This window comes from Perca flavescens, chromosome 4 (genome assembly GCF_004354835.1).
Source record: "Perca flavescens isolate YP-PL-M2 chromosome 4, PFLA_1.0, whole genome shotgun sequence".
In the NCBI taxonomy this organism is placed as follows: domain Eukaryota; kingdom Metazoa; phylum Chordata; class Actinopteri; order Perciformes; family Percidae; genus Perca; species Perca flavescens.
Genome location: NC_041334.1, coordinates 24,393,343 through 24,412,210, shown reverse-complemented (window position 1 = coordinate 24,412,210; position 18,868 = coordinate 24,393,343). Strand labels below are relative to the sequence as shown.

General features: G+C 40.7%; 1 protein-coding gene across 1 annotated transcript in view; it reads right to left on the bottom strand.

The window, feature by feature from the left end:
- Positions 1-2,398: 2,398 nt before the first annotated feature.
- cacna1da (calcium channel, voltage-dependent, L type, alpha 1D subunit, a) overlaps positions 2,399-18,868 on the bottom strand; it is a 58,225-nt gene continuing 41,755 nt past the window's right edge. The window contains 18 exon segments of the mRNA XM_028574939.1: positions 2,399-3,445; positions 3,603-3,920; positions 4,167-4,273; positions 4,691-4,830; positions 5,000-5,128; positions 6,585-6,973; positions 7,363-7,479; positions 8,348-8,481; positions 10,140-10,241; positions 10,406-10,508; positions 10,662-10,758; positions 10,875-11,002; positions 11,769-11,928; positions 12,049-12,140; positions 12,239-12,304; positions 12,398-12,526; positions 17,872-17,955; positions 18,489-18,599. Coding sequence (XP_028430740.1) covers positions 3,140-3,445; positions 3,603-3,920; positions 4,167-4,273; positions 4,691-4,830; positions 5,000-5,128; positions 6,585-6,973; positions 7,363-7,479; positions 8,348-8,481; positions 10,140-10,241; positions 10,406-10,508; positions 10,662-10,758; positions 10,875-11,002; positions 11,769-11,928; positions 12,049-12,140; positions 12,239-12,304; positions 12,398-12,526; positions 17,872-17,955; positions 18,489-18,599 — 2,712 coding nt within the window. The 3' untranslated portion in view covers positions 2,399-3,139.

The window sequence follows — 18,868 nt, the reverse complement described above, 5'->3', positions numbered from 1 at the left end:
CTTCTAATATGTTTATTGTACAAACTTAATTTGGCAATAAATCTTTTTCTGTGATTTTAAACTGTGATTTTATTTTATAGTAGGTATCAAGATTTTTTTTGTGTATGTACAAATTTAGTTGTGATGATAACAGTGTTTGTTCTCTAAAAAGGGCACAATACAAATAAATGAGAACAGTAATTCAGCATAAGTTTATTCAATGATGATCAATAGAAAATAAAATATCAGTATCGATTCAATAAAGTCAAGGCCAAAATAAAATGAAAAATACAAAAAAATGTATTGATAAAAAACCTAGAAGTTTATGGTAAAGCATTTGCTACTAAGATAAATAATGTTTACTGAATAAAAACATTAAGGAGCAAATATCAAGACTTTAAAGTAGAGAACATTACCATGGGTCTTTCCATACTTTTGTACATATTTTACATTATCTTCTATTTTAATACAGCTTTCAGAACATTAATAGTTGTAATAGTAATTATAATCATAACAATATGAGGAAAACTAATAGAAACGTTCAAATCAATATGTGTTTCTCTGTAAACTGGTACTTTACCATTTTATTTTTTCCCTACCTGCAAACAGAGAAGCAGTGCACCTTGAAAATATTTTTGAATACTCTTTCATTCCCAGCATTGTAAGGTGAGGTGTAAATGACAAATATAGATTCCACTAAACCATACACACAGTCACAAAAAGTACAAAATTGTCTCACCTTAATACACAAATCTGTTTAGAAAAAGGAGAACCAAAAGCACTATACAGTTACTTGTGCAAAGACAAACAGCTATGTGCTAATATTTAAATACCATTGGTATAGACTAAACCAAATCATTATTTTCTTTTTTCAGGAATCCCTGACATGAGGTAAAAGTAAGTTCTTTTCATCTTTAGTTTAACACAACTTTTAAAAGTGTTTACAAAATAATGCATATCTTCAGTTCATCAGTACTGTAATTGCTACGAATAGTACAATGTGCCTGTTATGTGCATTGGTCCTTTCATATGACAGTTGTCAACAAAAGGACTAGAACACTTTTTTTTTTTTTTTACTCACAAACAATTCAAAGAGCCCTTTCAATGTGCACACAAAATGTAAAACCTACATTTTCATGACAGTATTCGGTTGAATTAGAATACAGTACGCACTCACCTACAAATCAAACACTCATGAACGACACATTAACCCTAAATATCCTTGGTGCTAATTCAAACGCTCCATGGTAATGCCTGAAAAGCCCACTTCAGTTTGCTTAGTTCAGTATCCGTTTTGTAATAGATCAGTAGATGATAATTGATAAAAACTAAGAGATATTCTGTTCTGTCATGTGTTCCAACTTGTGGGTTTCAGTTGCTCATTTTATGCATCCAGCGTGAGTTTTCCCCTACTGTTCTCATTAATACATATGCTTAGAGAAAAAACACAAAGACCAGGTTCAATCTCTTTCAAAGACTCCACTGTGGGACACTGTGACTGACAGGTAAGATGAGAATGATATGTTGTCACCGTTGCCTAACGAGGTATAGTGTATGCAGGAACCAGGCAGGCTGAGAGAGAAAGGGGCGGGGGGTTAGTATTGCTTAGCCTCTCTCCAGCATCCTGACACCAGGACACCCTCTGTCCTTCCACCTGCAACACATGTTGGACTGTTTTTGACCTTTGGATGTATGCATGTGTCTCCTGCCACCACAGGCTGTGAGGCCTCACACACTACATGAAGGCTAAGATGTGATTGCCAAGATTCAGTACAAAGGTTTAATTGAATTATTACACCATCAACAAAGAGTATGTCATGGAAGATCCCAGCACAAGCTATGAGAAATATTAATTTATCCCTGTTATTACCATCTATCATTTTTCGTTCTTTCAACAGCAAAAAGGCATTTCAGTAGGGGCTGACGAAACCTAGGTTTTACTCTGAAACCAACTAAAAAAAGCAGCATTGTTAATGCACTATGCATTTTAAATTCCTGTGCATGCCCTGCACAAAATATGCAAACAAATGTGTTCATCACATCTGTATAAAATTTTAGCGCTGGATCCTAAAACTGCTCCTTTAAAGGGGGCTTAACCTTATGCAACTGGTGTTGGTTTAATGAAGTAACACATGTACTCCTAAGCTAAGAAATCAAAGCCATTTGCATATCTTGTGCAGTAGTGTTGTCATAAGCAGAACTTCTTAAAAATGCTGTTTTCATAGGCAAACTAAATGGTGCATATTAGCAAAAAGGAAACAAAAGGCAAATCAGAATATTGTACCTAACAAAATAATGCAAGTCTGCTTTTATAGCATACCAGGCGTCACAAGGGTCCATATTGCTGATCTTTTAAATGATACATAATTACAAAATATAGAATATCTCTTTACAAAGTTTCTTCTGTTATATAATACAATTTACAGCATATCAACTATGAAATATTAATCAGGATATTCTAAAATTTTAAAATAACCTGCCTGCTAATGCATTTATCACAAATGCGTTTGTCGCTTCAAAAGTACATATCTCAAGTTGAATGATGCTATAAGTAGGACAGTTAGTTCCTGCATAATCTGGTACAACTCTACTGGTGCACTTCACTTTTTGACTCAGCTGTAGCGATCATTAAACGGTCTGCTCTAACAACAAAGGGATCAAGTCATACTAACGAATACGGGAGGAGATATGCCTTTCTATGCTTGCATTGAAAACTTGCATGATATGCCAAACCTTAATAAAGTGACCGAGGTAATGACATCGTACATCTGATTGTCATCACCCTTAGAGACCCAACCTAGAGAGTATCTCACACTTTTGCCAATTGGTCCATCTTTTACTGGCATCAATGTCCTCATCTCTGACTGGCTGCATGCTGAACCTGTACGTCACCTCCAGCTTAAGGCCTTTGACAGGAGGTTTGCAGTCAGTCCCTCTGTGCTCAGCAGGGATGGTGTCTGGCTCTGTGTCGTGACCTCCTTAGCCGGCAGGTGGAGAACAATTAAATGAACGGGACTAATGTGTCTCTTGTCTATATGCCTATTTATCTTCAATGTAAAAGGCACTTCTTTTGGTCGGAGCCAACAGATGCATTTCTATTTAAAATTTTCACTGATTGTAGTCTGACAAGGTTCTAAGTTGCAGATATCTTCAGCTACTGCTATAAAGTAGTGATGCAGATCATCTCGTCTGCCAGGTCCTCCTCATAAGGAGCTCTCGGTTCTGTCTCTGGCTCCTCGTCGCTGTAGCTGGCTGCAGTGTCCTGCAGTTCATAGTCCCTTGAAGTCAGAAGGGGGAACACGTTGACCCCGTTGACGCTCGGGGCCATCCCTCCATTCAGCAGGTGGCTGGCTGCACTCTCCATCTCATCTATTGTCATCTCACACGCATCTGCTATTTCGTGCTTTGTGGCAGCGACGAACTTGGGATCCTTGGCATATCTTCCAAGCCCTTCTGATATCAACACCTGCTTGACAGAATGAGAGGAAAGAATATGTTACTGTAGATTTTTTAGATACTGTAGATCTTGTTTTTCTCATCTTATTATTCTTGTTTTGACAATCAAAGGATTTGGTCACGCACACCTCTCCTCTCCCTACTTCCCGACCAAGCCTCAAACTCACCGCTTCCACAAGGCTGGTGGCGCTGCCTCTCTTCTGGTGGTACTGGTTGTGGTACTCAGGTGGCACCTGCAGGTGGACAGGTGAGTACATCCTCTGGGAGAACTCTGGGTCGTCTGTGTACCAGGAGCTCTTGCGCAGAGACACGTGGCTGCTAGCAGCACTCTCCCTGTGCGGGTGGTCCACACGGATGAGAGGGGTGTAGTATGGTGACTGGTCTTTACTGGCCGGAGTGGCAGGGGGAGTGGCCCAGGAGCGGGTGGAGCGGGTCGGGGAGAGGCGGTGGGCTCTGCTGGAGTCCAGGCCTGCTACAGCCATAACCTGATGGTTCAGGAGAGACACAAGATACAAACTTTATACACTTTGTAGCACAGTGTAAGTTGTACAACTACTGCTATTATAGGAGGATGTGTGCACAATTTACCTTGCTTCAACAAATATATGGGTTTTATATCAACAAATTTAGAGACTGAGGGAAATAACACATTTCAAACGTGTCCAAAACGTGACGCCGTGTTCAAAACAGTGTAAGCAAGCAAACAGTGCAGTGAGACGTGCCTGTGTTACCTGGTGCTGCATAAGGTGCAGTGGTAGAGCAGTACGCTGATGTGGAAGCTCGTCCTGGCTACCTTGTCTGCGCAGACACTCAAAGTTGAAGGATGGCCTCCTGTTACCTGAACGAGTCAGGAGTGGACCAGTGAGTGACCTCATGCAGGAAGCTTTGACAGCATGCAAACACTCACACAGGAATATGAAACTGGGTGAGTGAGTAAATCTGTGCCGAATTCACATTTTACAGTTACAATTAAATTATTATCATTTATATGTTGATTTATCTCATAATATTGTATTCTACTCTTGACATATTATATTTAATTTAGATCTAGTGATAACTATTACATTTTATTTGTGTTCCTGGTGATGCTGTGTGCATATAGGATAAGACACACGTGTCAGCTCAAGATTTACACTCTAGCAATGATTGGATCCTACATGCCTCATATTATGTGGCATGATATTTTTGTGTTTTATCTAAAATGTATAGGTTACAATGTATAAGTTGAACTTACATGCTGCAGGGGGTAAGATACCTTGAGGTGTGGCAGGAAGCAACCGTCTCTTTGGTGACCTCCGTGAGTCGCGGTAGAGAGGCTGCTCGTCATCGTCGTAGTAACTGTCGGGGTGATGGTAACCTTTGGGAGTCTCATACTCCGTGTCACTGTTCGGATACCTGTCAACATATGGAATAACGAGCATGTTGGACTGCAACGGTTTTGCACACACTAGCCCAAAACCCCTTGTATTTGGATTAAGTTTCTGGTTTTTATGCATCTTTCTTTCCTATTCTGAGCACGGTACAACTGCACAACGACTTCTACATAATTCAGAAAGACTAATACCTGTCCCCTGACAGCATACTGTCGTCTTCATAAAACTCCTCCCCGCTGTAATACTCCCCAGAGAAGCGGTCTTCATCAAACTCCTCCTCCCTGCGGATGGTGGGGTGGTGTCCATCGACTCCGTGGGACCTGATGAGAAGTCAGGGCACAGGGGTCAGAGTGTGCATGCACGCTGCAGCTGTTAAGGGAAGTAACTGGAATATGGCCATGCACTGGCATGCATACAGGGGGCAGCAATGCAACTGCCCACTCTTATAATTAGTAACCACAGCCAAACCAAGACAACAGGCAGACATTTCGAGCTGAAGAGCATCACTCTGTCATGTAATCATCCCATCTCATATCATCACTTTGAGGTTCTTGTTAGATTAATTAAAACACAGATCTTATTTGGAGTTGGCGATATGAGCATAAAACAGAACTAGCAGTGACTGGTATCATTCTCATACACCTCCTTGTTTTCGAGCATCTGGGTCCTTTTTCAAAGCAAGCTTTAGCGTTACTTTTATACATGCATAAAGCAGGGCTGCTCTCAGCAATATGCTGGCCACTAACATTTACGTTATTTCTACTTTAAGGCATTGACACAACTGTGTCATAACAAAAGGCAGATGACAACCAGTCAGTGACTGGCCAGCATATAGCACATAACACTGCCTTAGCAAGGATGCAACCATTCCCCGATCCAAAACCAAGTCAAAATGAAACAAACAAACATGAAAATAAACTCCTTCTTTTACTGTTGAGATATACTGCTGGAGCCAAACCTAGAAAAGCAACATACCTAACATAGGTCTCATAGTAGCGCCTTCTGTCCAAGAAAGCAGAGGGAGGGATGGTTGAGAGAAAGCATTTTGGTTAGGAAGGAGAAAGGGGGGAGAAAACAAAGAGAAATGGGCAGAGAAAGCATGACATATATATCATACAGTATATGAAACATATACAGCATTCTCATATATATGTATGAGGAGGAAAGAGCGTGACGGCGGATGTTGACAATTTCATTTTCTATTCTTAAGATAAGAAACAAACTCAAAATCATTTCTCTTTTGTAAAGTGGCAGCAATGAAATTGTCTCCCAAACTTATTGGGTACTAAAGAAAAACTAAATAGACTAAACAGAGCATGAGAAATCAGGAGATAAGTGCACTATTGATCACTTATGAAATTAACTGTCAGTATGAGAGTGGGCTTGTGAATCATTATGGAGTGAAGGGTTTACAGTAAAATAAAGGTTTGTGAAAAGGGAAGGTCTGATAAGAAGCTAGGTCCTGCCTGTGGGAAAAAAAATACTTGCAACAGATATTGTCCATTTCGATGCAGCGAGCACAATGCATAGAAACTAATGTTTTTTTCTTTTTAATTTGCTCAGTCAGATAGCTGCATGAAATGACTAAGAAAGCGTCTCAGGTGAACAGTGGAACATGATGAATTTCAAAAAGTCTTTTTTTAAATCTGTCAATTGAATTTCTACACATCACCAAACAAAATGTGCTCAGAGACACAGATATTTCAGCTGACTCTACATCTATTGTTTGAACTATTTCTGCAGCAGATCAAATGCTGATGATCAGTGTGTGCATACCTTTGACCCTGGGGTGTCCGGGGCTTGTCGTAGTCGTAGTAGGCGCTGCGAAGACCTGGGTAGCCATTGGGAGGTGCATGTTCATAGTAACGATGGTGTCCTCCGTTGGGCAGACTGGACACGTTGGCATTGTTGAGGTTGATGTTGGTGGATTTGGGCGACTTTCCGTAGGAGTTGTGGTGGCGGTGGTGATGGTGGTTGTGGTGGTGATGGTGGTTGGGCTGGGACATTGCGTTGGCTCGAGACAGCCGTCCCACCGGCTGCTCCATGTGGGCGTAGTGAGGTGGAGGTTGCACCTGCAGAGGTCGCTGCGTGGCGTTGGTCTGGTGGCCGTTGGATCGCCGATGACCACCGTTCATGAGATGGTTGCCGAAGAGTCCACCATTACGCTGTGAAAGAATGCTCAAAGTAAAACCACCAGAGCTTGAGCTTCTTACAAAACAAATGTGCTATTGATGTTAAGTCTCAGGGCTGATTTTCTTTTCAGAAATTATTTGAGCAATTATATGAGCAAAAAGAAGTTCAGAAGCTGGTTTCATGGCACATGACGTGAGCAAAAATGAATGCACTGTTTGTAGTTTGTTGGAATTGAAATGGAGGAAAAACAAAGAAACCAAAGTTACGTAAAAACTACATATAGTAGCAATATAAACTAGAGATTATACATCTACTACATAGTTAGCTGATTATGTCAGAACACCAATAAGTAACTTTACAAGCACAATATTTAACTTTTGCCACAAACATTCCTCCTGTCATGTAAAATTAAATCAGTTACCCTATAAATTTCCTCGTCTTCCTCTGGAATAAAGTCTACTAGCTCGTCATCTTGCAGATCACATGATATCGCTCGGCGAATTTCGGGCCCAATATCATGCAGCGTGCGAAGGCCAGCCTGTAACCATGACAATAAGAGGGCTAAACACTACAGCGGGGACCTTCATCTTACAACTCACAGAAGGAAATCTGACATCATACAGTCACAACCACCACACATACTGGGCATACACACACCTGTGCTGGAATATGCAACACCTGACGTTTACAGTACTGACAGACTGTGAGAGATGAGAATACACAGACAGACAAATGTGCTCTCCTGAATGCAACCTGCCATAAGGATTACTCTGCTGAAATGTCTTGTGTAGCATCCAGCTGTGCTTGGTCTCACATATGCTGCAGTGAGTTAATAATGACTTACCCCCCCACCCCCACCCCCCTTCCCTTTACTTTGTAGGAGTAATGAACCAAATTAGCACAATATACACAAACATGTAAGTAATTATAAATAAATTAAAAGTTGGTCATGTTTACTGTCTTACAAATGATATATGGGTGAATAGTATAGCCATATATCATACATTATAAGGTAACAGAAATGGCGACAAGCTTTGCATGTGAATTTCATGAGTCGATGAGTGAATTGTGATGCAGAGAAAACACGTGAAATGATGGTTGGAGATGATGACACACGCTTAACATCAACATCTATGATATATAAAGACACAGCGACACGAATAACAAATTCACACATCGGAAACGTAAAACAAACACAGTAACAGATTCATACTGTACACCAAGATCATGAATGTCCTGCTGGATCATAAACCATAACATTAGCACACTTAATGATATTTGAATGAAATGCAACGACACATTTTACAGACAACAGAATTGCAATGCTCATAAATCCACGTTTTCACCCAATTTCAAACAATCTCTCCTCTCTCCCATAAATAATACACAAACACTGTGAGACTCACCTGTAATGCGATAGCTGTGTTGTTCTGCGCCGGGTGAGCACCCACCAGGCCTTCCTCTTTACGTTTCTTGAATTTCCTAAAGTAGTCCTGTATCAGGAAGGTGGCATAGAACTTCCCCACGGTTACCTCATCATCTGAGTGAACAGACCACAAAATGCTTCCTGTGTCAGCAGGTCACTTCACACAGTACCCTGGGAGAGAGAAGGAGAGACTCTTCTCCTCTCTTGTCCATTCCCCTAAAAATTGTGGGTCTATCACCTCAGGACTGCAGACAAGTGAGGCACTCTTCCACCCCCAATCAACCAAAATTGATTTTTATCCCAATTATATACATCCATCATGATGGTGTATATACTGTACCTCAATCTGCACATGAGATTCTTCGCTGTGATTAAAAAAAAAAAACAGAAAATCAAATATGTGCTACAAAACCTTCATGTGTGTAGAACAGCTTTAGATGATACATAAAAAAAGAGATCTTCTACATTATATGATGATTTGATTTTAAATTGGATGGATTTAATTGTATCAATATGATCCATTGAAGCTGTGAGTATTATCTAATGTAACTTCTCTGCTCTACTGATGAAGAGGACAGAATGAGAAGAATCAAGGTCAGATAGACTACAAATAAACATACACTATGATTATAAAATACTGCTACTTTTCAATTAGCTTTCAATTAGCATAGGTTTTAAAATATTTAGATAATATTTATCTTAAACAACTGCCATTCATTTATTATTATTATTTTTAAATGTGTTAATTTAAAAAAAAAATCTTTTATTGGGAGGCAGGAAGGTATAAGAACCATTCTTTTTTAAATGTCAGAAAATTGCCATTTAATGTACTAATTTAGCACATGCAAGCAAGCAGATCTACAGTACAGTGTGCATCATACATGTCAGTATGTTTGCGTTAATTCAACTGTTTGTGCTCATGTATGCCTTTTTGTTGTACGGTGTGTGCTAGTCAGTGAATGTTAAAACTGTGTATGTGCATGTTCTTGCATGTATTCTTGTCCCATTGGATTGGATTTATTTGAAGTGTGTGAGAATCATTCTGAAGCAGGGGTCTGAATCACTTTAAACAAGCACGCTGGGGACAGAGATCGGAGAGAGAGGCAACACTAGTTCCATGCCACCACCCTAAAACAGAACTGCTTCAGAATATTCTGAAGTGCCTCAGAGTTTTAGATACAGAGACATAAGAGTGTGAGAAGAATAAGCTGTGGAAGCTCAAGCATTGAGAAAAGGACAGAGATTAAGACAACTGAGTGAGTCAGAGAAATTGAGAGAAGAGATAGAGAGACAGATAAATAAGAAAAGAGAGTGAGCTATTAGTAAGGAAGACAGAGCATGCACTTGCACAGAGGTCTACAAGGCCATGCAAGCCCAAAGCCCAGCAGACAGTCAGTGGCCTCCATTAGAATCCGGGGCAGGAGCAAAGAGTGTGGATCAAACACACAGATAAGAAACACACTGCTGAGGGGGCAACCAGGAGAACATGAGCCGAGCAGAAACAGCACAATAAAGCGTTACTTGTGTGTGAGCGAGTTTCTATTTGAGGACATAGTTATGAAAGAGCAGTTTGGAGCTTCCTGTAATTTTATGCAAACAGCATATGGGGTGTGTGTCTATGTCTCTGTGTGTGTGTGTGTGTGTGTGTGTGTGTGTGTGTGTATGTGAGTGAGTGTGTGTATGAGCTGCTTTAGCTGGGATTGTGTGTCAAACTATAACAGGACAGTGAGGTGTGTGTGTTTCATTGACAGGCAGAGGCAGATTCCACTAACCACCAGCAGGAGGCACCACTTGATCCAGAAGCTTCATGCTGGTTCTCTTCCAGATTTTCTTGATGACAGCTCGCAGCTCTTCGTTGGCCTGCTCTAGATTACCTGCACCACAGGGAAACAACCGTCCCTGAGAAACAGCACTCCAGCTCACATCCATTTTAAATCCACGCAAGCTCGTAATTACAGGTAACAGAGAACGTTCAGTGAAAGTATCAGCAGAGTATTATTGTATGAACAGTGTAATGGGATTACAATTTGTCTTATACCTTCTGTTTTGATCTTCAGGGCAGTGCGCACTAGTGCAAACAAAGTGGCATTAAACATGACTGTGCCGTCACTGTTCAGAGGCATGTTCATGGCTACCAGCCTCTGAAAGAAGAGAGCACATAGAGGAGAAGAGAGCACATGGAGGAGAAGAGAGCACATAGAGGCTTTTAACAATGTAGAACAGGCCAGCTAAATGATCTGTATTTCTGTGTGTATTTTGTAAATGAGATGATAAAATAAGGGAGGAGAAGAGACCTTGCAAGCCACTCTGTGAGGGCACAGTTTGCCGAAGCCGAGGGGAGGCTGGATTCGACGAAGAAGTGTCACAACATCCAGATGTTTAATTCTGCCCCTGTATGAGAACAAAAACAGATGTAAGTAAGACATTAACTGCCAATGTACTTACTGACAGAGACAAACGACTGCACAGAAACATGAATGTGAAACACTTTCTGATAAAGCACATACTTAGCCTCCGGGTCGTACTCTGACCAAATTCTCTTGAATTCATCGAGGTGGTGTGGACCAAGAATGGACCAATCACGCGTGAGATAGTCAAAGTTGTCCATGATGACGGCCACAAACAAATTGATAATCTGGAGGGGCACAAGCAAATTGTCTTACATACATTTGCTTAGCATTGTGGGGCCTTTTTAACGTGTTTCTACAAATCACATCAAGCACTATCACTAGACACTGAATATTTGCATTTTGTTGAACTATACTGTACAGCAATCAAGGTTACATAAATCTAAACTCCAAAATAAAAGTGTAAATACTGGCTATCATGTGGTTTAGAAAGGGCTGTGAATGTTACATGATATTTTCATGAGTCTTACAGGCTAGATCAGTTAATTTCTAATAATTTATATAGTTTATTGATCCCCAATGGGGAAATTACAATTTACACCCTGTTTGTTAGAAATCACTACACACAGGCCTGAAATACACACAGACATGCTCAGGACCTATTCATGCACAAATGGAGAGATGTCAGAGTGAGTGGGCTGCCAGTGCTAGACCAGCACCCTGAGCAGTTGGGGGCTACGGTGCCTTGCTCAAGAGCACCTGGCAGTGCCCAGGAGGTGAACTGGCATCTCTCCAGCTACCAATCCACACTCTGTGCTTTGGTCCGTACTGGGACTTGAACCAGCGACCCTCGGTTCCCAACCCAAGTCCCTACGGACCGAGCTACTGCCACCCCTTGAGTTAAACTAAATTAAAATGATAGACACACATTGTGCTCTATTGGAGTGAATTACAATGATGCTGTCTTGGTTGTTGCTGTCTCTTAACAGATGCACAGATTATTATTGAGTTACGACAATTTCATATTACAACTTTGTAAATTTTTGCACGTACCAAAAAGGCGCACAGCATGTAAAAGGTGATAAAGTAAATTATTGCAAATCCACTGCCACACGTCATCTCCTCCCCAGGGTTGTAATCAGACTCTGGGTCACACAGTTTCCCTGGCATACAGGCCAACATGATCTCCTGCCACGCCTCTCCAGTGGCACACCTGGTGGAACAGACAGACAAGACAGACACAAATGAATCACTCAATTAAGTAACCCAGAAAAAACTAAAAACACAGTGCCTCATTTTACTGATGACCCCCTGAACCCAGAATCCTACACACCTGAAGAGAAGGAGCACAGCCTGAGGGAAGGTCTGGAAGTTGTTGTTTCGGTTAATGTGCGTGCCGTCCACCATGGCAACCTTTCCAAACACCTGACGCAGAAATATCGTGAACATGAAATTAACTGCAACCTTACCAACTACGGTAACACACAGAGGAAAAATATTTTCTGTCACATTTAGTTACCAACCTGCATGCCAATGACAGCGTAGATGAAGAACAGCATGGCTATCAGAAGAGCAACATATGGCAGCGCCTTCAGGCAAGAGAGGAAAAAAAAGTAGAGAAAAAGATTAATATGAGTGACTTTAAAATTAACAGATTAACAGATAATTGTACTGCGCTTCACCTGGAAGGATTTGATGAAAGTCCAGAGCAGAGTGCGAATGCCCTCCCCTCTGCTGAGGAGCTTGACCAACCGCATGACTCGAAACAGACGAAAGAAGGTGATGGAGATGCGAGCGCTGTCCTCCGTGTTCTGTGGAGAAATAGTCCGGTGTCAGAGAGGAAAGGAGAGCAACAGTGCATGTAGTGGACACAGAGCACCTGGCAGTGCTTTACGGGATGATGCGGTCTGAACTGAGACCCCAGAGCCAGATACATATGGGCTGAGAAAGCAGCACTGCATCTTCTTATGGGCAAAACCGCATGTTTAGATTAGAACAAACCTAGCTTTGCCTCTGAGCATGGATTAGTTTTCTGGTGTGGTGGCAACATCTTTTGCATGTTCATAGTGCAGCTATTCTATACAGCATATACAAAGCTGCAGATTTTAAACAATTTCTGGTCAAAACATAATTTAAGTCTCTAAAGCAGTGTTGCTGCAGCTGATATGTTTCTGTTAGTCTGCGTCCAAAGCACTGTCAGGAGCCCTGTGACTGTACAGACCTACAGGGTAAGAAGCAAGGAGGCAAGCATGCTGGAGAAAAAGCATGGCACCCTCAGTCCAGAGTCACTGCATGCGGAGTCACAGTGGGGCCAACCCGAACGGGTCGGCCGGGAGGTTCACAGGTCAGAGCTGGGTGACCTGATTCCCAGGGGTCATCCATGGGTCACTACCCTATGCAAGAATGGTGGCAGAGACCATTTTGTATTGTCAACAGCACAAACGCGAGGAGCGGCACAAATCACTCCCATCTAACAGGACACGCAGCGTCACGTTTGAGTGACACACTCTCCTTAGAAATAACTCCAAACATTTAGGAAAAAGAAAAACTAATAAAAAAAAAAAGAAGCAAATTAAAAAACCAAACAAATGAATGAAATACAGAGAATGGGAACATACCATGAGGAATTAAATGAAATAGAAATAAGCAATAGATCATAGGGGGTGTAACTGAAAAATACCAAACAAAGAAATGCAGATCTAAACATGGCATGGCCCTAAAGGGGAGGGGTTGGGGGGTTGGGGACGGAGCATCTTACCCCCTGCTCATCCACCTGAGGAGTCTCCGTTGGCTTTAAAATCAAAGACCTGTATTAATGACTTGTACAGAGCCCGCAGCTCTCACACACATTGGACCAAACACGTAAACATTACATTGGAAACGTCTTCATCGCACAATGTCAGCACACGTCAGTCAAGACGCAGACAGAACAAAGTCACTATACTCTTCTCATTGACGGGACAAAACTGTCTTATTGTTTCACTATGACAAAGACAGACATTCATGTATCACTGTCTTTGTAAACGTAATATAATGACAGACATAACACATATCTTAACACTTTAAAGGACTGCCACAGGTTTACAGCTTAACATTCCTATGCTTGCATGTCAGACTGACGAACAACATGAAATTACTTATTAACTTAGAAACATGTAAGACTTGCACACAACTTTATCACTCCCCCAGTGTAATGGTCATTACTGATGGGATTGAATGGATTTTATGGTTAAGATGTCTTTGATAAGCTTCATAAAATATTAATGAAAGGTAACTGATTGACGTAACAAATGTTATGAATTTGTGTCATGATAAAAGCACCGTCTGCTATTCTTACAGAGCCTCAACTCATAGCTAATTATTAATTTTTCCTGTATATCAGCATTTGGGCGGATTCAGGTACGTCAACATATGACTTAACTGGACAAAAATCATACATTGTGTGCATCATTAATGGCACCCATTAAAAGGATTGGACAGCTGCAATCTCTCTGGGTTGTAATTTTTCTTTTGTAAACCAAGTATTTTTCAGTGGCCGAGATGAAAATGCTTGCTGACCAAAAAGAGATTGAGCATAATAAATAATTTGATCTACACATCGCCCACACAAATCCACACCCATACACAGATATTGTTTGTGATTCTAGTCTTAACAATAAATTACAGGATATCAGCAGTATTCAGCGAGCATTTTGTACACAGTGAATGTCCCGGTGCAAAATAAAACCAATCATAGTGGTGGCGGTTAGATTGAACCTGTATATTGATAATGTGATTTTTTTGTGTGCAAAACAGTGAGATTAACTTGACACTGAAAAAGTCATATCAAAAGGCTTTGAACTGGAAATAAAGAGATACTCCAGACAGAAATGGCTTCATTCAAATCCCTCAGCACAATACTTCACAAACCGTAAGTATGAGGTGCAGAATGAGCAGAAACAATAACAAAAAAATGTAGAATTAGCTTGAGGAGGTTCTTTAGGTAATCCTGGCCACAGCCTTGATGGAGCATGCGTTCAGCATTGCCATGTTGCTGCGGAAGCACTGCACGCACACGCAAGACGTTTGGATGATAAGGAGCCTTTGGTGAACTTATAGCAATGCAGCAACTCATGCATGTCAGTAGTGCCCTGCAACAAAACCGCCATAGCAGGGCGCTCTCAGAGTCCAGTGCAAAAAGAGTTGAATGAACAACAGAAGAGGAGAAAGGAAGACAAAGAGGGCGAAGGAGAAAGCCAGAGATAGAGACCAATACTGGCATAGGAAATAAAACCAGACAGACTGAGTCATATTGGAATAGACGAAGAGTAAAGGCAGAGAGTTGTGAGGAGTAGAGAGAGTAGTTACTGTTCATGCACCTGACTGGAGTCTACACACCTGCGCTACACATGAGCTCCATTCTGAGCTTTAAGAGCTCACTACAGGAAGACAGAACAAAACACAGAGACAATCACTCACAGAGACACAAACACAAGATCATCAAAGAACCTCAAACTCAGCTGCATTAAACCACCATCAGTGTAAATGTACAAAAATAATACTAATTCATTGTCTTCTGACCTGCTGAGGATTTTTTTTCTTCACAGATTCTTATCTGATAACAGTATGGTAAAAAGGATGCTGACATTTTTTTCTTTAATTTGAAGACTGTGACTGAAGCCTATTCTAAGTTTTAGTTGCTGCAAAATCTATATCCATTTCACAACATGACTTATCTGTTTTACCTAATATTGATGCATTAAATCAAACATATGTGATGCTGCACTGGCCTACACAACTTTATGGAAAATAAAAGATGACATTTCTTAAAAATCTCATCACGATTTTCCGCTTTAAAAGCGGATTGAGCTTCACAAAGTCTATATTAAAACTGTCCTTAATGTTGTGTAGGCTCTGAGCTCCAGGGCCATCCTGTCTGGAGGTAAAGATTGAGGGGTATGGCAAGAGAGAAAGGGCAAACTTCACAAGGCTCTATGGAAAAAACTGACCGGAGGGGAATGGGGCTGCTGGCCGAGCGCCATCTGTGAGAGGCGGGACATGGAAAGGGTGTTAGGGAGTGAGGTAAATGGCTGACGCTTCCCAGCATGCATTTGGAAAGGTCAGGGTAGTCAGGTTAGAAACTAAACAATCACACAGCTCATAACAGAGATGGCAAACAAGTAGCAAAAATCAATAAATCAAAATGCAAACCCATTGTAGATCAGCTACAAATGTTGAATTTAATATCTGATCTAGTTGGTTTGCTGTATGACACAAACAGCAACAGCAACAACATGCAATGCAAACTAAATAAATGTAAATGATGGATGCAAGGTGCCTCACAAGAACAACTTTAAAAGTCCTTGTGAAATCAACATTATGTCCCCAACATTCACAACACGCATACGATCATACATACAGCACACCTTAAAGAACTGTATAAACATGTATGTAAAACACACATGCATAACAATAATAACCTGCACACACCACCACTGTATGTTTGAAATAAAGCTAGTGCTTGTTTATACACTCATGCAGACACACATTTAGGAACACAAACTGAGAAAACACAGAAAAAAATGAACCATAACTCCAGAAAAACAGCACTGCAGCTCAGATGTGAGAGCACTCAGGATGGGGGGAGGAGTGGTGCAGCAGTGAGTGACTGCCCCTTTAACAAGCACCATCATCACCATAACGATTCCTTTTAGTCTCCTGGTGTTTGTTTGTATCTTGGACTACGAATCTAACTATCTTTACCATTTATATAACAGTTAATCTCAAAGCACAACAAAGTGGATCACGGACATTTTGTCTTTGTTTTAAGGGTTTTTGTGAAGAGCCATAAAGAGAAGAGTATTTTTTGTAGTCGGTTAATGTAGAGATGTAGTCATCCACTATTCTATGGAGCCTTGACATTAATTTTCAAAGCGACTGACTTTGATAACTACTGAAATAAGCTGTCAAATAAAATTAAAACTATGTGCTACTCTAATTACAAACACTGAATGTTCAAAAACATAGTTTTGAATCCACTGTAAAGGGGTCCCGCAGATAAAGTTGTTATAAACATTAGGTCACACACACACACACACACACAACATTTTTGTTCATTGCCATACTTGCCTCTACAAGTTTCTATGGAAACAAAACGAACAAGAGTAAGAATTAGACAACCACATCATAAATCATTCTGCTCTGAACCAAATACAGGCCTCAGTTCACAAAGAAATGTGATATACTCCTGTTTTTGACCCGTGTTTTCACTGCTGTGTCCAAAGGGTTAACAATCAACACGTTCATCACACATTTTGTCATGATTCCTGCAACAAACTGTTCTGCAACACATTGACGATAGAGCGTTTAGCAGAAGCAAAATTCCAACGAGACAGACTTTGAATAACTCATTGTACTGTAGATGTAGCACTAATAACAGGACACAAATGAAGGTCAAACTGAAGCTTTACAGAATAAGCCAATGGCACCTTAACAACTATTAAAACCTTCCACAAATAGCAATGCAAAGGTTTAGCATGATAAATATGGAAGCTCTTAGTTTAGCAGACAACATTTTAAAGTGGAGGCTACAACTACACACGCTAAAGAAGAAAAACCCACTCATCGATTGATCTGCTCTCAACTCTCGTCAAGAGGGCAATGTTCATTTTCAGGGTCCTCAAGACAAAAAGGTTGGGATCCACTGCACTAGAGGTTGAGATGAATTCTGGCAATTGCCATGTGGCTTTCGTGTAAGGCTTCAGTTCAACTTGGAAGGCAGAAGAGAGTAGTACTTACATTAACTTCAGTGATAGCGATATCGACGACGCTACCAACAACAATTAAGGCATCAAATGTGTTCCAAGCATCAGCGAAATAGTGCTATTAATGGATGACGTTACATGTAAGGGTAAACATGGGAAAGAAAGTGAAAGACCATAAAGAGAAGGAAAGGGTAACAGAATCGAACAGATGATCAGAAGAGTGAATTTGATGAAATGGCAGGGTCAGGGGAGGACAAAAAGAGAGAAAAAAGGAGATAAAGTATTAAGATTGATCAGATAAAAAGCCAGAAATCAGAGTCCTGCCATGTAAACCTGCAGTGTGGGCCGAGGTTGCCCGAACAGAGAGAGAGGACAGAGAGCAGCGGGGCTCGCTGTAGCTGAGCTTTACTTACATCAATCTCACTGAGAACAATGTCTACTATGCTGCCCATCACAACCAGGGCGTCGAACACATTCCAGGCATCCCCAAAATAGCCCTGAGTGAGGTGGAGCGAGTGGTGGGCAAGTTGGATGTGAGATCAGCACAAACAAAAATTCTTTACTCTATACTAATAAGTATATAGACTTATTCTGGTCATTTAAAACACACAGGAACCCCTGTTGGCTTCTTTAGCTGAATGGCAAATGATTATAGTGTATTGATTTCTACAACTTGTGGTTGAGCAGCAGAGTACTAGATCTGATACTAATACTACATGCAGAAACACTGCTGCCAAGAACTTGACAAACAGTTTGTGCTATTTTATTGAAAAAGAAAGTCAGCACTGCAACCCACACTGTGTCTCTTACTAGCATCCTGTCCTTTTTCGCAACACAGAGCTGTTGGCCAGACAGTTGAGGGAAAATGTTTGGAAAATGAAAAGAAAAAACATTCACTGCATGTACACTGCTCCATTCTTTTTAAAGATGTAAGCAATAGTTCAACATTTTAGGAAATACGCTTATTTGTTCTCTTGCTAAAAGTTCGATGAAAGTGGTTGTCAATGAAGACGTTTGCAGGCTGACTCACCCTGGGTTTGAAAGCGATGAGTTTGAGAACCATTTCCACAGTGAAGACAGCAGTGAAGACCATATTAAGAATGTCCATTACATAGTTGAAGAGCGCTGACTGTCCGTAGTGCTGCAGAGAGGAGATGAAGAGACAATTAAAGAAAACTGAAGAACAGGGAGCTGCTATTATTTTGATATGCACTTAATTTATTCTAGACAAAACATTTTAGACAAAACAAAGACTGGTCAGAAAGATACCAAACAAACACGAAAACTGTATGATAAGAATGCGAAATAGTACATTTAAAAGCCACTAAGTGTATATTATTCATGTGATTACAGTATCTTTCAAATTATTCTAAAGGTTAAGTTTTATGTTGGAAGAAAAATGGTTGGATG